Below are 24,960 nucleotides of genomic sequence, written 5' to 3'. Positions count from 1 at the left end.
GAGCCTAATAGCCTGAGCCAAAGGTTCAATATATAAATTGAACAGCAACGGGGAGATGGGGCACCCCTGTCTGGTTCCCTGCTGAATGTGAAACGCTGATGTTAATGCTCCATTTAGAAGGATCCTGGCAGAGGCACCTCTATAGCAGCTTTTAAGCGTATTTATAAATAGTGGCCCAAACCCCATTACCTCTAGGACTTCCCAAAGGTATTTCCAACAAACTCTGTCAAACGCCTTGGCTGCGTCGAGGGCTACCACAGCCAAGGGTTCAGATTTTCCCACTGCAAGGTCGATGTTTCCCAGCAGAAGGTGTATTTGATCTTCAATGTGTCTACCAGCCACAAAGCCCTTTTGATCTTCATGGAATAATTTAGATGTTAATGTGGCCAATCTCCCTGCCAGAATGCCCATAAAGATTTTATAATCTGCATTTAGCAGGGAGATTGGTCTATATGAATCCGCTCTTTGGGGATCCTTCCCAGGCTTCAAAATCAAGACTATTATAGCTTCCTTCCATGAATTTGGGACCCTGCCTGTAGGTGAGTAGATTGAGTTGAAAATAATTTCTAATATTGAACATAGATCGTCTGTTAGATATTTATATATCTCATTAGGAAGTGCATCCGTCCCGGCAGCTTTTTTGTTTTTTAACTTCTTAATCTGTACTAATATTTCTTCTGCAGTTATGGGGGCATCCAAACTATTTCTTCCCTCCTCAGACAATTTTGGCAGGTTCTTATTACTCAGCCAAGTACGTATGGCTTCGATGGGCGGCTTCACCTCATCTTTATACAAATTTGAAAATAGAGAAAGAAGGCAACTTTGCATATCCTCAGTGTTCCTTGATGTATCCCCATTATTATTGATTATTAACTCCTTGATGTCATTCCTAGCAGGGTCAGATCTTGATTTCCATGCTAGTAATGCTCCTGCCTTTGCCCCATATTCGAAATTATCCATCCTACTTACATCCCACTGGGCTTTGCACTTAGCATCTAAGCGCCCTCTATACAATTGCTTAGCTGATTCTAAATCCATTTCGATCTGAAGAAGTCTTTCATGCTCGCTACTGTGCACATTAATCCTATCTTGCTCTAGCTAATCTATTCTGTTCTCAATTTCCCTTAGTTCCCTCACTTCCATTTTGTTCTTAGCACAAACTAATGCATGGAGCTTCCCTCTAAGCCCTGCCTTATAAGAATCCCAAACATTATCAGGAGTGGTAGACCCCATATTAAATGTAAAAAATTCTGAGGTAAATGCTTGGATCGATTGTATAGTCTCTGGACTGGACAAAATAGCCCTCTTTAATGTCCATCTAGACTGCGTCTGTATTGCACTTTTTACAAACACTAACTGTATAGGAGCATGATCTGAAAAAAGACTAGGCATCACTTCTACCTTCTTGATGTCATTAATTGAATGCCTATCTGTGAACATATAATCTATCCTAGAGGCATGTTTAGACCTCTTACTATAAAATGTATGTCCCTGTAGTGAACCATGCTTAGCTCTCCATACATCCTCCCAAAAAAAAAAAATAATAATTTACAATGTTATAGCAGGTTGTTGGGTTTCTAGGGGAATACGTTGGGAAGTCAATCTGAGTTCAACAGATCCAAAAGAACTTTCCAGCTTGAATTGTAAAGAAACCTACTTTTCCTTAAGTATTAGTGATAGCAGCTGTAGGGACATAAAGTATATCAACCCATTAAACAGTATGATAAACTGGGGTTTTATGGCATTTGGTTTCTGGCACATAGTATATCATGGACTATAATGTACAGGAATTATTAAGGCCTTATGTTAGGTTGCCTGCACCTTATGTGATGCAACACTGGCCATGTTAGCCTAATGAGATAGAGCAAAACAATATATTCCTTACACATTTAATAAACTTGCTCCCCAAATAACATGATTCAGCTGTTTCTAAAAACCACAAGAAGCGCTGGGGACAAGGACTGCGATTTCATGAAGCCCGAAGCTAGTTGAAATGAATTACGTAAAGTTGATTAAAAACTTTAAAAATCTTTTTAACTATGATAATTTTCTTGAATTCCAATATTGCCTACTGATAAATTGTCAGTGCTTTTTTGAACGTTTGTTGAAGTTTAAAGGGCCTCTTATTCCTCTTTTTAATCTGTGTGTTTTTTCAAATCCTGCTCAGAACTGGTGGGGATGGAGTGATGATTTTCTTAGTTTTTAAATAACTGTTTCTGCATGGGACAGTTTAATCTGTTTGTTTAGTAAATTGAGCCTTAAATGAGTCTAGGAACTCCTGAAAAGACACTTTGGGAGGGTAGGTTTGTTTTAAAGCTTCAGTCCACCTCCAAAACTTTAATAAGACAATCATTTTAACACATATCGCTCTTGTCTTTTGACACCTTGTCACTACATTATTTTAACCAAAATCTATATGCATTTATTTTGTGATCCAAACAATGTTTAAGCCTAAAAATATGCTTTGGTTCCCTGTGCACGTGACCCTTTCTGTACCGATCAGCTTTCTCAATTTGCCAAGCAGCTTATTCCTTTTAAATGCTTAATCAAAGTCCAAAAACACTTCCGAACTCTCAATTGGAGCTTTGCGCTGCATTTCTGTGTAAAAGAAATGTTTCATATGTATTAGACCTGTAGAAATACTACTATTGGGCCTGAAACACTAATCATGCCACCCGCTTAAGTAGTTTTTAGGTCTCGTGACCTATCAATGCGCATGCGCATTGAGCGGAGTGAGACTATAGGGCTTTAAACAGACTTTAACTAACTGGCGATTTGATGCTGTGCCCGTGCGCTTTTAGGTCAATGCGCAAGCGCATTGACCTAAAATGCGCGTGCACATCATCAAATCGCCATCTGTTCCCCAGCAGCACTCCTCCCACACCTTTGAAGTGAAGCTTAGCTTCACTTCAAAGGCCCCTGCTGCTTCACACTATGGCCGTGTCTCTCCCCCATCGCCGCTCTCCCCTCTCCGCCCCCTGCTGCGGCCGTGTCGCATTTCTCCTCCCCCCTCCCCACAGCAATGCCCTCCGTCTTGTTTTCCAAATGCTTCTGCATTAATCCTCGATCCCTGGCCTTCATGCGTAGTGAAAAAGTGAAAATGCTTTTTTTTTTTAAACAATTAGATTTGATTCCAGTGCTCCCGATGCAGTGTGCAAATACTGAACAATGAACTTCACCACAAAAAAAGCGGTTTGTAAATGCTATTGCGCTAACTCCCGTTGCGGTCTTAAAATCCTTTGACACCCCAGCTGCTTTGCCACCCCCTCCCTTCCTGCTGGCATTCACTCCTCCCTTCTCGCCGCACAGTCCTTGTTTTAGTATTCCTTTGACCTCGCACCACGCTTACTCGGCCTGGCCCCATTGTGAACAGCATCACAGTTCCCTTACGTGTTTTTAATACACTTAGACCGCTGCGTTGACTTGAGCACATAATTCCGCAATTCTGACATAATATGATCAAGTTCTTACAAATGCTTCTGCATTAATCCTCGAACCCTGGCCTTGATGCGTAGTGAAAATGCTTTTTATTTTTTATTTTAGACAGTTAGATTTGATTCCAGTGCTCCCGATGCAGTGTGCAAATTCTGAACAATGAACTTCACCACAAAAAAGCGGTTTGTAAATGCTATTGCGCTAACTCCCGATGCGCTCTTAAAATCCTTTGACACCCCAGCTGCTTTGTCACCCCCTCCCTTCCTGCTGGCATTCACCCCTCCCTTCTCGCCGCACAGTCCTTGTTTTAGTATTCCTTTGACCTCGCACCACGCTTACTCGGCCTGGCCCTATTGTGAACAGCATCACAGTTCCCTTACGTGTTTTCAATACACTTAGACCGCTGCGTTGACTTGAGCACATAATTCCGCAATTCTGACATAATTTGATCAAGTTCTTACAAATGCTTCTGCATTAATCCTCGAACCCTGGCCTTGATGCGTAGTGAAAATGTTTTTATTTTTTATTTTAAACAATTAGATTTGATTCCAGTGCTCCCGATGCAATGTGCAAATACTGAACAATAAACTTCACCACAAAAAAGCGGTTTTTAAATGCTATTGCGCTAACTCCCGATGCGGTCTTAAAATCCTTTGTTGCACTGCCTAACTATAGTAAACATTCTACTATTGGCATGGAGAAGGGCAAACTGAATAATGTCATGGTTAGAAACGCCCTATTAGTGTTTAATTTGTCTACAAATTAAGTGCGGCGAATCATATTATTTTGCAGTTTTAAGGTGCAATTTTATTTCCATCTTCTAACAAACAGCATGAAATCTGTGTAAACAAAAAGCGGGTGTGGTTTTGAAAAGCAAATGCTAACATCCCATCTTGGAACCCACATTGCTGTGTCTTATTTTTCTTATATTTCCCCAACTACATTGCGCACAATGAACACTTAATCACCAATTGCAGTTTTTAAACATTTTGGCACGTTTTTATTTTAAAATTACAAACGTGACCCTAGCTCTCTCCTCCCCTCTCTACCCACCCCTCTTCCCTCTCTCCCCTCCCCTCTTCCCTCTCTCCTTACTCTCCCCTCTCTCCTCACTATCCCCTCCCCCCTCTATCTTCACTCCCCCCTCTCCCCTCCTCTCCCCACTCCCTCTATCCTCACTCTCCCCTCTCTCCTCGCCCTTCCCTCTCTCCCCTCCATCTCCCCTCTCCTCCATCTCCCCTCTTTTCACTCTCCCCTCTCCTCACTCTCCCCTCCCTATCCCCCTCTCCTCACTATCCTCACTCGCCCCTCTCGCTCCTCTCTCTCCTCTCTCATCACTCCCACCTCTCACCACTCTCGCCTATCCTCACTCTCCCCTCTCCTCACTCTCCCCTCTCCTCACTCTCCCCTCTCCTCTCCTCTCTCTCCTCTCCTCACTCTCCTCTCTCCCCTCTCCCCTCTCTTCGCCTCTCTCCTCTCTCCCCTCTCTTCGCCTCTCTCCTCTCTTCTCCTCTCTCCCCTCTTATCTCTCCCCTCTCCTCACTCTTCCCACTCTCCCCTCTCACCACTCTCCCCACTCTCCCATCTCTCACCACTCTCCCCTCCCTCTCTCACCTCAATCTCCCCTCTCCTCACTATCCTCACTCTCCCCACTCTCTCCTCTCACACCACTCTCTCCTCTCTCACCACTCTCCCCTCTCCTCACTCTCCACTCCCCCTCTCACCTCTCCTCACTCTCCACTCCCTCTCTCACCTCCCTCTCTCCTCACTCTCCCCTCTCACCACTCTCCCCTCTCACCACTCTCCCTTCCCTCTCTTACCCCCCTCTCTCCTCACTCTCCTCTCCTCAATCTCCTCTCTCCTCCCTTTCCCCTCTCTTCTCTTCTCTACCCTCTCCTCACTATCCTCACTCCCCCACTCTCTCAACACTCTATCCTCTCTCATCACTCTCCCCTTTCACCACTCTCCTCTCTCCTCACTCTTCTCCTCTCTACCTCCCCCCTCTCTCCTCACTCTCCCCCTTTCCTCTCTCACCGCTCTCCTCTACCCTCCCTACCCTCCCCTCTCCCCCGCCCGCTCTCCCCTCCCCTCTCTCTCCTTACTCTCCCCTCTCTCCTCACTCTCTCCTCCCCCTCACTCCCCCTCTCCCCACCCTCTTGCCACTCCCTCTATCCTCACTCTCCCCTCTCTCCTCGCTCTCCCCTCTCTCCTCACTCCTGACGTACTAGGAATCCCCAATATCCTTCTCAGGGGTCTTACCAATAGGTAGTCCATTCAAAAGCAGCAAAGGAATTGACAGAGAATCTGAAATATGAAAAGACATCTTTATTACATACAACTGTGAGGCTACGTCGCCCAGCCACGCCTAAAAGCGACTGAATGAGATAGCCTGCCTTCATGGACTCCGCACAGTCCTTTTATACAGATTGTTATGCCTTAGGCACATATTTGAAATACATTCCCAGAACGTGCACACAGATGCAAAACCCACTCTCAAGAAAAGTCCAGGCCATAAACAATGTCCACATAATGAATACATTCTTTAGCTGACAAGGCCGGATAAACCCAAAACAGTAAGGTCATAGCCCATGGCGTAAATAGCTCATGGAGGCAGGAACAGGGACAGATGGAAGTAAGATAGGCAGGGTGTGTATGCGATGAAAAGGTTTATGGCATGTTGGGCCTTGATGCTATCTTGCTCGGCCACTGGGAGAGGAACTGACCAAACAGGTCCGGCCTGGGGCAATGGTTCCAACAGGCTCAGGTCAGGGGAAAGTCAATCAAGGTGTACGTGGCTTTTTGGAATCGAATTTAGCTGTGTGTTATAGCCTATGTAAAGGGCAACACACAACATGGCTGCTGTACACAAAATGGATGCCAAGGGTTTCAGAACGAAAATGACGATTTTGAGGTGAAATTGTTACTGGAATATGACGAAAATGCTTGTACATAGTGTACTAGCCATTCTCGGTCTTTTGATATAAAAATCATTATGCTACGACAAAGTTTATTGCATGAGTCCAGAATTTTTTCAGTACCACACTCCCCTCTCCCCTCTCATCACTCTCCCCTCTCATCACTCTCCCCTCTCATCACTCTCCCCTCTCCTCACTCTCCCCTCTCCTCACTCTCCAAACCCTCTCTCCCCTCCCTCTCTTTCTCCTCTCTCCTCACTCCCCTCTCTCCCCTCCATCTCCCCTCTCCCCACTCTATCAATCTATCGCCCTCACTCTATCTATCTATCTATCGTCCTCACTCTATCTATCGCCCTCACTCACTAAATCTATCTATCTATCTATCATCCTCACTCTATCTATCGCACTCACTCTACATATCGCCCTCACTCTACATATCACCCTCACTCTATCTATCGCCCTCACTCTATCGCCCTCACTCCATTTATATATCGCCCTCTCTATTTATATATCGCCCTCACTCTATTTATCTATCGCCCTCACTCTATCTATCTATCTATTTATCGCCCTCACTCTATCTATCTATCGCCCTCACTCTATCTATCTATCGCCCTCACTCTATCTATCGCCCTCACTCTATCTATCGCCCTCACTCTATCGCCCTCAATCGATCTATCGCCCTCACTCTATCTATCGCCCTCACTCTATCTATTGCACCACCACAGCATCATTTAGCATCCCCACAGCATCACTCAGGGGCACCACAACATCACTATGCGCCACCACAGCATCACTGAATGCCACAGCATCACTCAGGGGCACCACAACATCACTGAATGCCACAGCATCACTCGTCGCCACCACAGCATCACTCAGCGCCACCACAGCATCAATCTGTGCAACCATTCAACAACAACTGGTTCAAATATGTTCTCTAAATGTTTCAAGCTTTATTACAAATGCCACAAAAAGCTGTTAATATTTTACTTCTGTTCTTGGATTTTCGTCACAATAAAATACACTAAACATAATCTTCATAATTTATTTACAAAAGTTTAAGCTATTGCCATTATAAATTACAATAACTTTTATTTCAGTATTTATTAATAAAAAAATTAAAAGCCATTGTTATTTGTAATATCAATACATGTAAGTCATGTAAATACAACACATATTGCATTACCAATGCTATAGGTGTCACATTTGCAAAAATTATAACTATTGGCATTGTAAATGACAGAGCTATCATTTTAGCTATTTTAAAAAGCAACAAATAAATAAAATATTTTTCATTTACAAGACCAATAGCTCCAACTTTTTTAATGCGAGACCTATTGCATTTCCAATGCTTGTTTAAATAGGTTTCAGGCCTGCCATTGCAGCGTGCATGTGCAGTTTTAAACAGCCTTTTCAACCTGGCAAAATAACATTTTTGCCAAGCCTAAACCTCCCTTTTTACTACAAATAAGTCACCCTACGTTAGGGCCTAAACATCCCATGTGACAGGGTGCAATGTATTTAAAAAGTTGGATATGTACTTTTACGTTTTGCATGTCCTGATACTGAAAATTCCTACATTCGTTTTTCACTATTGTGAGGCCTACCTCAACCATAGGATAACATTGAATTGCCTTATTACATTTAATATGTGATAACCTTTGCTTGGAAGCAGGCTGGAAATCATGTTAGGTGTCCAGGGAATTGTAAACTAAAACTCTCTTTAATGGTAAAGTCTGATTTTTATTTTTTTGTCACAATTTTAAAAATGCCACCTTTGGAAAGTTGCAAACAGAACATGATGAACGGAGTGCTGAAACTTTTCAACCACTCACCCCCAGCCACAGGCCTGGGTTTAATCCGTTATTCTTTTGCTCACCATGTCACCCCAGTTTTGACCCAGCCATATGCAAATCAGTCTTGACCCTGCTCCCCATGGGAACAGTCCAGCCCGAATTGCCAGGCCAGGTCCCCCTAGACTGGAAACAAGCGTCCTACGACCAGTTTCGGGGTATCACCCGTCAACAGTCAGGCTAGCTTGAATCTAGTGGGACAGCGATATATATTATATATATCTATATATATATATATATGGGATCTTGTTCGCGCTATATAAAACTTTATAAATAAATAAAATATATCTCAAATAACAGTCGCCTCCACACAGTAGACAACGAGGGACTCAGCGGGCAGTGAACAGGTACATTTATTCAGGAATTCTTAAGGCATGACGCGTTTCGGGAATTGTCCCTCTTCAGTTGCCTATGCTCCCCTCCTGACTCTTTGCAGCAGTCTCTTTTTGAAGGTGGAATACATCCTCCTCATTGGTGGAAAGATGGTGGACTGCAAATACCAGCGTCCCTTGTTGTGGGATGTCGGAACAGGCTGCCAGGATTCGGAAGAGTTCCCCTTGGGGCTGAAACAATTGTCCCCCACTGCTCATCGCCTTCTGCAGTCTCCGTTGTGGGTAAATAGGGGAAGCGCCGTGGCAATACTCCCAGCTTCACCACGTATATACATATATATATATATATATATACATATTCTACCTCTCCCTTAAAGCAAGGATGACAACGACGCGTGTGGATAATTTTATATTTTATAGTCTAGCCACCATCAAACGCGTTTCGGCTGTATACAGCATTGCTAACTCATCGGTGAGCAAGGCTGTGTACAGCCGAAACGCGTTGACTGGTGGCCAGACATTAAAATATAACAGTATCCACACGCGGCGTCTTCATCCTTGTTTTAAGTGAGAGGTGGAATTGTCACGGACCCTCTCTTGTGAGGTCCATTGAGGCGACACGCCCTTTGATTTGGGGAAACAGTAGTAATTCACGAGAGCATAATGGAGAATATATATATATGTGTGTGTATATATATATATATATATATATATATATTTATTATTTTATGCTTAAGATGTATATAGATCGCTGCATAGTCTTCATAAACTTTATTTGACTGCATGGTTTTTGGTGTCTGTTTATTTTATTTACTTATCACAATATGTAAACATGACCATAACAATTATATCTATAAGTGCTTCACTATCGAAATATTGAGGAAAACATGAAAATAACATAATTATAAAAAAATACATAGAAATGCTCTAATAAGCTAGCTTTTATGTACAGCAACACCTGAAAGTTTGAATTTCTATCCTTCTAAGCTGCATTCTAAGTGTGCTCCTTGAACTTCATGCACCACAATTTTATATCTCCATTATTTTCCTCATACATTTGTACCCTTGTATCTGTATATTTATTATTTTAGTCCTACTGTAGAAACAAAGATAAAAAAAATCTTCAAGTCCCTCCAATGCACTACTCTGTCTCATCCTATACCTCTCTCAATATATCCTCTCCACTCTCTGACTTGCCCGATACCTCATTCTTCTACTATGATCTCCCAAAGATCCTTTCTTGACTCTTCCAACTCTAGCCCTCATTGACTAACCCTAAACCTCATTCTACTACTATGATCTCCATATAACCGCTTCTTGACTTATTCCAAACCTCATTGTAGTGCTATGATCTCTAAAATAACACTTCTTAGACTCTTCCCTCCTGTATAGCTCCTTTAACTCATCTCAAACCTCATTTTGCTAATATCATCTCCCTAATAACGCTTTCTAGACTCATCCCTCCTCTAGCCCTCCTTTATCCTATTCAATCAAACTAACGGACTCACATGTCCATTGCTCAAATTAACAACTAATATTTCCCTATACTAATCCACCACTAATCCGTTGGGCTTCGGAGTAGCGAGCTACTCGCCGAAAAGCATTTCAACACCTCGTCAGGGGTAGTAAGTACTATATAAATACAATTACAATATTACGTCACAATATTCAAGCATAAAGTGATCTATATTTTACAAAAAACTTGATACAATTTTGTTTGTCCAAAAGCGGAACTCTCAAATAAATATGATACTTACGTTGATCTGGAGAATGCAAAAAGTTTAATTCAGTACTGCTGTTAATCGAACCTGTGACTTGCGGCATGTCTCAGTCGGAAGCACATAACTCAATGAGCTATTTTTCCAGCTAGAAAGAATGTTACATGCTCTATTACAGCAGCAGAATCCTTTCGAAAGTAGATGAATGAAAGAGATCATGTGTATAGATCTATCGTCCAATGAAAACTTTCTAACAGTGGTCAGCTGCATTTATTTTAAAATATAGTAACTCAACCCTTTTCTTTTATTTTCTGAATCTCTTGACATCCTAGTTGGGATTCAACAGATGTACTTGGATCTTGCAATCAAGTTTAACGTGAACCTGAAGAAGCTGAAGCTACATGAGGCTGAATACGTGTTGATGGAGGCCATTGCCCTTTTTGCACCTGGTGAGTTATGCAGCTGTTGGTAAGGGGATGTCAACCAGTGGCAGCTACAGTGAGTAAAATATTGTGATAATGCGGGTTGCAGGAAAATGAATATTTGAAATGACTTGGGGGGGGGGGGGGACACCAGGAAATACATCCATCACAACATTATTCCTCTATATCTGTGCTTTGATGGATCCTCTGATGGTGGATATTGTTGTTGGCTGTATTAAGTAAATGAGCTATTTGAGCTGGTATTTCCTGTAAGACTTGTATCGGAACATTTCTACTTTATTGGTACGGGGGTAGGAGGACTTTGTCATTATTAAAATTATAGATTCAATATATATATATATATATATTATAGGGAGTTCAAAAAATGATACTTTAGGAATCCGGTATCTGGCCTGCTGACCATAAAGTAATCCATCCATGTATATAGTACATGCTGCTTCTTTGCCCTTCTCTCTTATGCTGTGATGTTTGTCTTATAATATATTTTTTTATTTTACTAGAGACGTTGAAATTATATCCCCTTGTAGATGTGGAAGGCTTCCAAAAATCTGTATCCCAAACCAAAATGGATGAAGTCATTCAAGTTTATGACCCATCCTGATTTGTAACACATTTGTACTAAATTTCTGGATGATAGACTTGCTAGACAAAAATGGCATTTGCAAATTAGGCCTTTGAAAATAATTAACTTGTTAATGTGGAAGGTGACATGGGATTGGAAAATATGACAATTTAGAAAGGTGTTGTATCGACCTGCGAATATTGACATGTATGACTTTCTCACAAAAGGGTGACGCGCTGGGACATGCAGTGTACATTGAACTGCAGGGTTTGTTACTGATTGTGAGTTTGTATTATTGCTGGTTTCACTGGTGGCTAGCCTCAGGGGAAGATGGAAGGAAGAAACAGGCACATCAAAGATAGAATCAACAGCAGCCACAGACTGCTGCAGTAACTTGTGGACTGGATATTTTACTGCCATCAACTATTTGTTTGTGGGACATTTTCTCTCCCGTCCCAGTACATACCGGCAGTTGAAGAAGTGCATTCACGAGTGCTGTCTTCACCCACATGTTACAGATTACCACAACCTATCTTGGCCTTTGGTCATGAGTTTTGTTTTGGTAAGTGAGGCCCTAACCTATAAAAAGCTGGGAGAAAAGTTTGGGAGATTGACTTTGACTTGCCAGTACTGGTTGCTCCAAACGTAGAGGGACTGATTCATGAAAATATTACCACAATGAGTTATTCAACCCAGGAGTAGTGTGCTTTGCTCCCTCTCCTGCTCAGCCCTGAATCCTTTTTAGAACTGCAACCCAACGCACTTCCTAATAGCACATTAACAATGTAAGTCCGTTTGTCCCTCGTTCCAGATTATCTCCTTCACAACTTGACTCTAAAGTCGGATTGATCCATTTCAAAACAATGCACTGTAATAGATATGTGTGGCTATAGGGAATGTGGTGTTGGGTCTGCTCCCCATTTGCTTCAAGTACTACTACCACACCGCCGCACTGACTGTGCCCAATGAGGTAAAGCTCAGACAACATGCTGGCTACTTGATAAAATTATTTACAACAAGGGGTGGTGATGGACAGAGTCTCTGAATTAAGCAGAGTACTCTCACCCAGTCAAGAGATCAGGGCTAGATCCAACACCGTTTTTTAGCTTATTGCACCATCCCAGTTTCAGAACCTGGCTGTATGCTAATTAGTCTGTCCCTGGCCCAGGGCATCATGGGAACAGGCCAGACCAGACTACAAAAGCCAATTCTTACACTGGGAAGGAAACAAGCTTCCGGGGACCGGTTTCTGGCATTACAGCCGTCTTCGGCCCGGCTTGCTTGAATCCTGATGGTGCAATGAGCAAGGGACTCACATCTGAGTATACCCTTCCACGCTTAGGGTGGACAAAATTATTTACAACAAGGGGTGGTGATGAACAGAGTCTCTGAATTAAGCAGAGTACTCTCACCCAGTCAAGAGATCAGGGCTAGATCCAACACCGTTTTTTAGCTCATTGCACCATCCCAGTTTCAGAACCTGGCTGTATGCAAATTAGTCTGTCCCTGGCCCAGGGCATCATGGGAACAGGGCAGACCACACTACAAAAGCCAATTCTTACACTGGGAAGGAAACAAGCTTCCGGGGACCGGTTTCTGGCATTACAGCCGTCTTCGGCCCGGCTTGCTTGAATCCTGATGGTGCAATGAGCAAGGGACTCACATCTGAGTATACCCTTCCACGCTTAGGGTGGACAAAATTATTTACAACAAGGGGTGGTGATGGACAGAGTCTCTGAATTAAGCAGAGTACTCTCACCCAGTCAAGAGATCAGGGCTAGATCCAACACCGTTATTTAGCTCATTGCACCATCCCAGTTTCAGAACCTGGCTGTATGCAAATTAGTCTGTCCCTGGCCCAGGGCATCATGGGAACAGGGCAGACCAGACTACAAAAGCCAATTCTTACACTGGGAAGGAAACAAGCTTCCGGGGACCGGTTTCTGGCATTACAGCCGTCTTCGGCCCGGCTTGCTTGAATCCTGATGGTGCAATGAGCAAGGGACTCACATCTGAGTATACCCTTCCACGCTTAGGGTGGACAAAATTATTTACAACAAGGGGTGGTGATGGACAGAGTCTCTGAATTAAGCAGAGTACTCTCACCCAGTCAAGAGATCAGGGCTAGATCCAACACCGTTTTTTAGCTCATTGCACCATCCCAGTTTCAGAACCTGGCTGTATGCAAATTAGTCTGTCCCTGGCCCAGGGCATCATGGGAACAGGGCAGACCAGACTACAAAAGCCAATTCTTACACTGGGAAGGAAACAAGCTTCCGGGGACCGGTTTCTGGCATTACAGCCGTCTTCGGCCCGGCTTGCTTGAATCCTGATGGTGCAATGAGCAAGGGACTCACATCTGAGTATACCCTTCCACGCTTAGGGTGGACAAAATTATTTACAACAAGGGGTGGTGATGGACAGAGTCTCTGAATTAATTATTTTGGCCACCATGAGTGTGGAAGGGTATGCTCAGACATGAGTCCCTTGCTCATTGCACCATCAGGATTCAAGCAAGCCGGGCCGAAAACGGCTGTAATGCCAGAAACCGGTCCCCGGAAGCTTGTTTCCTTTCCAGTGAAGAATTGGCTTGATAGTTTGTCTGCCCTGTTCCCATGATGCACTGGGCCAGGGACAGATTAATTTGCATATAGCCAGGTTCTGAACTGGGATGGTACAGTGAGCTAAAAACGGTGATGGATCAAGCCCTGATCTGTTGACTGGGTAGGAGTGTTCTGATTAAATCAGATACTCTGTCCATCACCACCCCCCTTTTGTAATTATTTTGGCCACCATGAGTGTGGAAGGGTATGCTCAGACATGAGTCCCTTGCTCATTGCACCATCAGGATTCAAGCAAGCCGGGCCGAAGACGGCTGTAATGCCAGAAACCGGTCCCCAGAAGCTTGTTTCCTTTCCAGTGAAGAATTGGCTTGGTAGTTTGTCTGCCCTGTTCCCATGACGCACTGGGCCAGGGACAGATTAATTTGCATATAGCCAGGTTCTGAACTGGGATGGTACAGTGAGCTAAAAAACGGTGATGGATCAAGCCCTGATCTGTTGACTGGGTAGGAGTGTTCTGATTAACTCAGATACTCTGTCCATCACCACCCCCCTTTTGTAATTATTTTGGCCACCATGAGTGTGGAAGGGTATGCTCAGACATGAGTCCCTTGCTCATTGCACCATCAGGATTCAAGCAAGCCGGGCCGAAGACGGCTGTAATGCCAGAAACCGGTCCCTGGAAGCTTGTTTCCTTTCCAGTGAAGAATTGGCTTGGTAGTTTGTCTGCCCTGTTCCCATGATGCACTGGGCCAGGGACAGATTAATTTGCATATAGCCAGGTTCTGAACTGGGATGGTACAGTGAGCTAAAAAACGGTGATGGATCAAGCCCTGATCTGTTGACTGGGTAGGAGTGTTCTGATTAACTCAGATACTCTGTCCATCACCACCCCCCTTTTGTAATTATTTTGGCCACCATGAGTGTGGAAGGGTATGCTCAGACATGAGTCCCCTGCTCATTGCACCATCAGGATTCAAGCAAGCCGGGCCGAAGACGGCTGTAATGCCAGAAACCGGTCCCCGGAAGCTTGTTTCCTTTCCAGTGAAGAATTGGCTTGGTAGTTTGTCTGCCCTGTTCCCATGATGCACTGGGCCAGGGACAGATTAATTTGCATATAGCCAGGTTCTGAACTGGGATGGTACAGTGAGCTAAAAAACGGTGATGGATCAAGCCCTGATCTGTTGACTGGGTAGGAGTGTTCTGATTAACTCAGATACTCTGTCCATCACCACCCCCCTTTTGTAATTATTTTGGCCACCATGAGTGTGGAAGGGTATGCTCAGACATGAGTCCCTTGCTCATTGCACCATCAGGATTCAAGCAAGCCGGGCCGAAGACGGCTGTAATGCCAGAAACCGGTCCCCGGAAGCTTGTTTCCTTTCCAGTGAAGAATTGGCTTGGTAGTTTGTCTGCCCTGTTCCCATGATGCACTGGGCCAGGGACAGATTAATTTGCATATAGCCAGGTTCTGAACTGGGATGGTACAGTGAGCTAAAAAACGGTGATGGATCAAGCCCTGATCTGCTGACTGGGTAGGAGTGTTCTGATTAACTCAGATACTCTGTCCATCACCACCCCCCTTTTGTAATTATTTTGGCCACCATGAGTGTGGAAGGGTATGCTCAGACATGAGTCCCTTGCTCATTGCACCATCAGGATTCAAGCAAGCCGGGCCGAAGACGGCTGTAATGCCAGAAACCGGTCCCCGGAAGCTTGTTTCCTTTCCAGTGAAGAATTGGCTTGGTAGTTTGTCTGCCCTGTTCCCATGATGCACTGGGCCAGGGACAGATTAATTTGCATATAGCCAGGTTCTGAACTGGGATGGTACAGTGAGCTAAAAAACGGTGATGGATCAAGCCCTGATCTGTTGACTGGGTAGGAGTGTTCTGATTAACTCAGATACTCTGTCCATCACCACCCCCCTTTTGTAATTATTTTGGCCACCATGAGTGTGGAAGGGTATGCTCAGACATGAGTCCCTTGCTCATTGCACCATCAGGATTCAAGCAAGCCGGGCCGAAGACGGCTGTAATGCCAGAAACCGGTCCCCGGAAGCTTGTTTCCTTTCCAGTGAAGAATTGCCTTGGTAGTTTGTCTGCCTTGTTCCCATGATGCACTGGGCCAGGGACAGATTAATTTGCATATAGCCAGGTTCTGAACTGGGATGGTACAGTGAGCTAAAAAACGGTGATGGATCAAGCCCTGATCTGTTGACTGGGTAGGAGTGTTCTGATTAACTCAGATACTCTGTCCATCACCACCCCCCTTTTGTGACTACTTGATAAAAGGCGTGGTGCCACTTCTCAAGAGGCACTTTCTGTGTGCTGGTGTGTGCATGGGTGCATAAATCTGGGATGTGATCGTTCTTGGCCTTAAAGTTATATAGCCTTATGATACAGCCTTGGTACAGGATGCTGCTTTCCGGGATATAAAGCAATCCTTCATTGCATTGGGCTGTTTCTTGATGTTGGACCTGGCCCTCTCTGCAGGGTCATCCCCAAACGTTTGCCTTCATCCCTCCTGTTTTCTAATTTTCATTTTAGTTGATTTTAGGACTGCACTTTACCACTGCTAATCCATGTAAAAGTGCTTGTGCTCTCTCCCCTAAACATGGTCAAATTGGCTTGCACAAAATTGACACTTTTCTTTTACTTATTAGTTCCTAGTAGAGTGGTACTAGATGTTAACAGGACCTGTAAATTAAATGCTACTGACGGGCCTGTAGCACTTATTGTATCATTATAGATAATGGGGTAACCCAAAGAGTCAAAACGGACCTGGGTGCAATACCGGAATACGAAATGGTCTGTGACCAATTCCACATGAATTGAATTCAATTATGTCCAATCTGTGTTGTGTTGAGTACTACAACACTAATAATCAATATCCAAACACGTTTCTACATACATATACTCAATAGTCATTCATGAATACATGTGTAGAAGACCCACACAAAAAACAATAGCGCCAGCAGAATTCAATTGCTTTCAACAACAATATTTAATTCATTTTACTCAGCAAAATATTTTCATTTCAATCTATAGGTTGCGAGCAAGAAAAGGAGGAATAGGGAAGTGGTGGTGGAGGGTGGTGAGAGGGTGAATAACATGAAAATATGATACAAACATTTTAGATCAATTCAGAGTTACTGGTAATCAAAACCAGACGAAGTAGACCTGTCCAATGTGAAACATTCATTTACATGTAGTCTGTAAATATACAATTTTGCAATTAATGCACCTTCAACGGAATGTCGGAAAGACGGTAGGTACAGGTTTTGACAGGTGGAGAACGTCGATGTTTCGACTCGACTGATGCCATGAGAGAGAGTGAAGCCTCAGCTGCGAGTCTTCTTCAGGACATGGGATGGCAACCTAAACCTGGTGCCAAGCCTGGCTACACAGGTAAGTCTTGAAACAATAAGCCCAATGGTCTAATTCACCAAGGGTCCAGGATTCAATGGTGCACAGAAACTTCATACACCAACTACGTAAACATCCATGTATGATGTGAGTGATTTCCTCTGATAAAAGCAGATTAAGCAGACCTCCGGGCACCACGTCTTGCTCCTGGCAGGGCAGACTAGGCGTACTTATTGTATCACCCACTTAAGTAGCCATTCAAAAAATGTCTCAGGCCTGCCATCTCTGCCTGTTTGTAGTTTTAGAGTGTCAATTCGACTTGGCAAAATAACCCTTTCCCAGGCCTAAACCTCCCTGTTTAATATATATAAACCACTCCTGATGTAGGCCCTACACAGCCCTTGAGGCAGGGTACAATGTATTTAAAAAGTTGTACATGTACTTTTAAGTTTTACATGTCCTGGTAGTGAAAAACTCTTAAATTAGTTTTTTCGTTACTGAAAGGCCTACTTCTCTCATAGGATGACATTGGGTTACCTTATTGCATTTAATAAGTGATAATGTTTATTTGGTAACAGGTAGAAATGTCATGTTTAGTCCCTATTTTTTTTTTTTAAAGATATGTTTATTGGCATTTTTCGTTTTCTGTTACATCACAGTAGCAGATCGTTTTTCAGTATATATGCCTTCTAACATTCAAGCACCCTCATGGAATGCACCACACATTGTGTAAAAGCCGGGCAGTATGGATGAGTAAATACAGTAAATATCATCGTAGGTTTGAATCACTTATACATACTTCCATTGCGCCGCAACAATCAGAAGATCAACAGTGCTAAAGTTGTAAGTGTCTTCCCCATACCTCATAGTCTGCTTATCTGGGTGTGTTATTCAATAGGCACTAAATGTCTGCATTCATTGTGTGTTTCGCACTATATAAATGTAGGCCAATGGTAAAGGGGGGAACTTGGAGAACCCTTATTAAAATTAACTAAACAGCTACTAGACAGCTTATCAACTATGCCTCCGGGTCTAGAGGGGGGCCGGCATCAGCCAGTCCATAGGAATGTATGTATATGTGTTATCATCTGTTAACAGCTGTGAACTCTTTTGGGTCTTATGGTGACAGTGACCATCGAGTCTGTGTCCAGGGGAATGGGTCGAGAACAGTAGTGGCAGCACCGTAAGTTTGGCTTTCTTGGGTTTGCCTTACCCATAATTCATAATGGTGTGTGCCCCGGATCTCTGTTACTCATTCACCAGTGCAACTATCCCAATGCATGTCTCCCTCCATGCCAAGTCCCCAGGGGCTTCCCACTCCCTCACCAAGGTTGTCCAGTTCCGAGTCTATGTTGTCCCCGGGTTGTCCCAGCTCGTCAAGATCTCCAGCAACTGTTCGGCTAATAGATGTCTGTGCAGTCCTTGGGCATCCTCCCTCCTATGTGCCTGTCCTCCACCCCTGCCCAGGTATGATGTCCCTCTCACAAGTCTCTAGCTCAGGCCCTCTGTCTGATTTCTATGCTGTTGTTATTCTGTGGCGAGCTAAGGCCAGTACCAGGTCAATGAATCTAGAACCCACTTTCCGTGCCCTGGGTCTGGGAAGGTCCCCGCAAGAAACAGATTTGTATCGTACAGGTGCGCCCCTGGTGGCCTGAAGCCACTGTAGTATCAGGGTCCAAAAGGACTACTGTTCTTGGCATCCTCAAGTCATATGGCAAAAGTCAGCATCAAGCACTTGACAAAATGTACAGCTTTGAGGTTCTCCCCCATGTATGATCTGTAGTCTGTGTGGGGTAAGGTACATCATGTGTAGATAAACCATATATATTTTAGCCTGGTATTGCAGTAGACCTTCTTGTGCTACGCTATTACCCTTTCCCATTTTTTATCCATGATGTTATGTCCCAGTATTGCTTCCCAACGAGCCCTCAGTCTCTAATGGTTTCTTCCCCATCTCATTCAGCGCTTGATAGAACCATGTCACTAAGTGTTGTGCAGAGCCCATTGACAGCAGGAATTGAAGGACCTGATGGATTTGGCCCACAGGTCTACGAACGTCTGTGCTAGCGCTTCATAGGTCAGGAACTGACCACTGGGTTGGGGGTGGGTATCCTCTAATAGGACTAGGGCTCCTAGCAGAAAACAATCTCCAACTGTCCTGAGCCCCACCTTTCGTCCACTCTAATAGTTGGGCAGCAGTGAAACATGTGACTGGGTCTCCATGAGGGAGGCCCAGCAGCAGCAGAGCGGGTGCATACAGGCAGGCCTCTGGATTTGCACAAGACATCAACACCTACACTGCAATGCCACTCGTAGTAGTGTGCTAGGAATGAATATCTCTGGGCAGAGCAGGTGGACCAACGAAAGTCCCTGATATAGAGTTAGTCCCAAGAGGTCCAATGCATGTGCATGAGTGTAATCTAGTCATCTAGCTACCAATTGCAACTGTGCCACCAGAAAGAAGAGCTCAAAATCCGGCTCTCCCAATCTCCCAAGCATTTGGCGGATGTCTTGCGATTTCAGGTCGTGAAGTAGGGCATTAATGTGGTTGATCCATGTCACATGTATCTTAACCACTAGGTTCGTAAAAAAGTATAATGAGCGGGGAAGCATCCCCATCGTGGCGAGCGAGACATAAGCCATAAGTGGCAGGCGCAAAGAACTTCAAAAGGTCACACTTGACCAAAGGGACCAGAGAGCTGTTTCAAGTTCCTTTCTCGAATCTCATACAGGTCATGGTACACCCTCTCGCCCAAATATTTAACGTTAGTGAGAGACCATATGAAGTCCTACGGAAGATCCAGTGGCCAAGGGATCCCCCTTATGCACCAGATTATACATGTCTTAGTCCCAAAATCTTCCAGGACCTGAGAGTCCCTCTGCACTCCAGCTGATCCACCCATCAAATATAGTAGGAGATTGTCAGCGTAGATCTATCGCTATACTATACCAGTAGACCTGCCCTCGTTCCAAAACAGTTCCTCCAATGGCTCTATGGCCAATGTAAATAGCAGAGAAGACAGTGGACAGCCCTGCCTGGTTCCCCTAAATATTCCGTATGCGGTGGAAACTGTGGAACCAGTCTTCACTCGAGCTGTCGGGTCTGCATAAAGGAGGGAGATCCATTTAATCCACAACTCTCCCAACCACATCCTGTTTATAACTTGTAGGAGAAAGTCCCACCGAATGGAGTCAAAGACTTTCTCAAGGTCTACAGACATGTGATCCAACGGAAGCGGTGTAAATTTTATATCCATTTACAATATCACCAATATATCATAAACCAAATATACACAATCATTTTCTATAACAAAGAGTTTGGGCCCATAGAAACTCTATAACCACTTACAAATCATGAGATCCTCCGATAGATCTTTGTAAGAGCTAATAGGGACTCAGATAATTAGAGGCAGATGCTATTTCCTTCATGAGGATCTGTAATGAAGAAAATTCCTATCCAACAACAATAGTCAAAATAAGTATCATGTCAATAAAACACATCAATAAAGACAAACTCTGTGTATTTATCAAGGTACCTTTATCTAAATCATCAAATAGGAATGATCAATACATTCATTCATTAAGTCTTTATTGCGATTTTTCATCATAAAAGACAAAATTTCCAAAATAAAACAATTTCCATTCATTTATAAAATACACCATCATACTCTAAATCTAAAACTTGTACCACAACAATAATAATTAATAAGTTAATATATATAGAAATACATGTTAAGAGAATTCATAAAAAATAATTAAATATATTTTTTGGTCAAAAAGACTTAATCTTCATTTGTTAATTTACAGTAATTAGACACTTATAAACCACAAAATACATTAATATACAAGCTATATCCGCTATTAAAAGGTCCCATATTTAATCATTAACCATCTATTTTGCCCCCCCCCCCATTTTATTGCGTGAGGCCCAAGCCCAGCTCAAGAACTTTGTTACACCAATTACAACTAGTTTGTAGTGTCTGATTTCAGTATTCTCTTGGCAACTATTGCTGATCTTGTATTCAGAGTCAGGCATACTGGTTTCAGCCAAACACTCCTCGGCTGGTGATAAACGGGGCATACAAAAAAGAAGTGGTCAATGCTTTCACTAAGATCATGGCAAAATGTGCACTTATCTCTACTTGCGGAGTTCCATTTGCTTGTGAACCGCAGTAAAGGTAATGTACCTATTCTAAACTGGTGGTACAGTTTACGGTTGTGAGGCTTCGTAATAAGATCCCAGTATTCCTCCATAAGAGTTTCATCCTTTAATTCCAGGAAATCCCTTGACGGCGACTGGGAGATGTGAGAGGAAATCTCTTGATTTTAACCACCTTCCAGTAAGCTGCTCTAAAAGACTTTTTCGGGGGAAATTCTGCAACATCTGGGTAATCCCATAAATTCTTCATCCCCATATCAGTCAGCAAAAGCCTTATTGCAGACAACCATGGGATCTTATGCGATCCACTCAATCCCCTCACTTCTAATAAAGCCTTAGCATACAGTGAGAGTTCCGGAGTGGTCCATAGACGCCTCCAAAAAGCAAATGGTCTGTAACATGCTACGTCTACAAGTGCGTGACAGCCAAGGTCAAGAAACAGCGGTAAGAGGGGGGACGATTGCGGCAAACCTATTATCAATCTCTTAAACTTGTTTTGGGCTAAAGATAGTAGAGACAAATTGCTAAAACCCCAAATTTCAGCACCATATAATATGGCTGGACTAACTTTGGTTGTATATATCTTTACAATGGGGGCTATGGGTTTGGTTAAGGACAGCTTATGTTCCTTAACCAAGGCACCAGCCAACTGGGAATGCTTTAAAGCTAGCATTTCAACATGGGGCTTCCAACTTAATTTATCATTAAATGTAACGCCCAAGTAGGTAAAGACATCTGTCTGCTCCAGTTAGGCGCCGTCCATATAAACGCTCGCCTTAACTGGCTTGGACCTGTGGAGCACCATAATTTTTGTCTTTTCTACATTTACCACTAGCTCATGTTCGCGGCAAAAATACCTCAAAACCACACAGTGCCAGCTGTAATCCCTGTCTCGTTTTGGAAATGAGCAAGGTGTCGTCTCCGAACATGAGCAGTGGAACTTTCAGGCCAGCTAATATTGGTGCATCAGTTGGGTGGTTTTCAAAGTACTGGACCACCCCGTTTATAAATAGAGAAAACAGGGTGGGATCCTGCACGCACCCCTGGCGAACCCCTTTAGTGACCTTGAAACTTTCTGTTGTTTTACCTGGTTTGTCCCATCGAACCTGTCCATAAGTATGTTCATGTAATTTAACCAAAATGGCAACCAAACAATGAGGCATCCCCATTTTCAATAACGCCCTCCATAATTTCTCCCATGGAACGAGATCGAATGCGGATTTTAAATCCACAAACGCCGCAAAAAGCAAACCCGCCCCCACAACCACCTCCTTCCAATAAATTAATATGAATCTGAAAGCCTGGTCAAGAGTCCCTATATGAGACCGAAACCCTGCCTGTAGGGGCTATAGGATGTCCCCTTCAGTTATCCACCCCTGGATCCTCCCCAGCACAAGTCTCGCCACAATCTTTTGGGCAGCATCAATTAGACTGATGGGTCTATAATTTGCAGGTGCAGAGCGATCCCCCTTCTTATAGATCGGTATGATCTCTGCACCGGACCAAGATACTGGGAGAGGAGCACCACTAGCTATGGCATTTGCTAGAAGGTTTAAATAGGGGACCCATAGATCTTGATATTGTTTGAACAGATCTGCAGGGATGCAGTCTGGCCCTGGTGCCTTACCACTTGGAACTAGTTTCAACACAGACTCCACCTCTCTGCATGAAAACTTCAATGGTTCTTCCAGTAGGGCAAGAGGAGGGATCACATCGCTGCTAATTGATGCCCTGAACTGAGTTTCAAAAAACGACACCCATTTTTCGGGTTCAACGTGATTACATGGGATCTGTTGCTGCGGATTATTCCCCCATTTGAGTAGGTGCCAAAACTGGGTCATATTTCTCCCATTGCATGCCTGCAACAAGTCAGTCCATCAGTCTTCATCCCACTCTCTCTTGACTTGTCTCTGGGAAGCTATGTAGATGGCTCTGCACTGTTTAATATTGCCCTGTGACCTTGACCTAATAGCTACCACAGGGCTTTGTACGCCAATCTACAGCTTTTGTTATACCATGAGCTTAATTTAAGCGGTCAGGATTTATTACGAGGACAATTTTTAATGAAGAACTTTTTCAGACCTGAAAACAGTTCATTGTGTACACCCAAAAAAATCAGATTTAAATCTTCCTGATCCTTACTGTCAGAGAGTGACGTCAAGGCACCCGAAACCAAGACCCTAATCTGTTTAATATTACTCTCATTATTGGCTACCCTTGCCCACCGGACCCTTCTTTGATCATTTGCAATAGAAACTGTTTCTTGGATTATATCTCCATCCCTCTGTAAAAGACTGCAAAAGCGTCTATCATTAACTTTTAAAATCAGAGGATTGTGATCGCTCTCTGGCCTCATCTGAACCTCCATATCTAACACCGATGGCCATAATTCCACATTGACAAGAATGTAGTCTATACGACTACCTGTTCTACCATTGTTAAATGTGTATGCTCCCTGCCTATCAGACTGCGTCCTCCCGTTAACCGCCCTCAAGCCCCTTTCCAAGCAGAGCCCCTTCAGCTGGATAGCGGCCTCAGACCATTTCCTTATTGTTTTGAGGTCCAGCTGTGGTATGCCCCATATAGCATCCACCTCTTCACTCAGCTGTCCATCTTCACGACCTAAGGGTTCGAAGCAAGTACTAAAATCCCCGCTACTAGTGTTTCTTTCAGAAATCAGATGTCTTTCAAGAGTTGTTATAACATTAGAGCTCCTACCACCTGGTTGGCCCTGCGAATAAACATTATATATTATTAGGTCTAGCCCATTTAATGAGCTAACCCGTATAGCCATTATGTCCGGGCAATCGATGGTCAACTCCTCCACCCTTACCCCCTCAGATTGTCTTATCCAGCAAGTCAACCCGCCAGCTGGCCGACCCCTCAAACCCCTAGTCGCTGCTTTATAGAAGTTTAAATAGCCTGGATGAAAAACTCCCTCCACTGCCCATGTCTCCTGGAACGCCCCCACATCTGTTGACTCAATGTATAATGAACAATCTGTGGACGTTGTTTTTGTTTCTAATCCTGCTATATTCCAGGAAGATAGGATCAGGCATGGCTTCAGGGGGCTCGGACCTTTGATCCTGTAGCTTGTCTGCCCATCTTCAACATTCCCAGTAACAGACGGTGACTCGCCTATGGTATGTGTTTCTACTATGGGCTGGGCAATAATATTAATGGGAGTGACCTGCGGATCATTGTCCATGTGGTCACTCCTTCTGCCAGCTAAAGGCGTAGGACATGGGAGTACATTCTCACTTCCCAGCAGGTTACCAATGTATTTTGCCTGGTTCCTATCTATCACTTTACTAGCACTTCTGCCTGCAAGCTGTCGTATGTTATCCCTCCCTCCCAGTCAGTCATTATCTCCTAGGGTTGATAGTGGCACAAACCGGTTATTAGTTTGTACCAGATAATTAACCGGGTTAAAGCCACCGTTGTGGGGGCGTGGCCAAGGCGGCATTGCTGTGAGACGTGCTCCGGAGGAGCTCCCGCTGCACGCCGCTGTTTTAGGGGATTTCGGCGGAGCCAGGGCACCTCTCTGCCATCTGGGAGGTGTGACATACCTGCTGACCTTGGCGCTGCGACGAATGGGGACCTCGGAGAGCAGAAGGAGG

At 43.9% G+C, this 24,960-nt stretch overlaps 1 protein-coding gene across 6 annotated transcripts in view; it reads left to right on the top strand.

Moving 5' to 3' along the window:
• The window catches only part of NR1I3 (nuclear receptor subfamily 1 group I member 3), a 908,808-nt gene that overhangs the window by 556,354 nt on the left and 327,494 nt on the right, over positions 1-24,960 (top strand). For all 6 annotated transcript variants that reach the window (XM_078671477.1, XM_078671479.1, XM_078671478.1 and 3 more), the window contains one exon: positions 10,583-10,699. In XM_078671477.1, coding sequence (XP_078527603.1) covers positions 10,583-10,699 — 117 coding nt within the window. The remainder of the gene's footprint in view (positions 1-10,582; positions 10,700-24,960) is intronic.

This window comes from Lissotriton helveticus, chromosome 12 (genome assembly GCF_964261635.1).
Source record: "Lissotriton helveticus chromosome 12, aLisHel1.1, whole genome shotgun sequence".
NCBI classification, from domain to species: Eukaryota; Metazoa; Chordata; class Amphibia; order Caudata; family Salamandridae; genus Lissotriton; species Lissotriton helveticus.
Note: the sequence above shows the minus strand (reverse complement) of the source record. Positions and strands in the feature narration are given on the sequence as shown.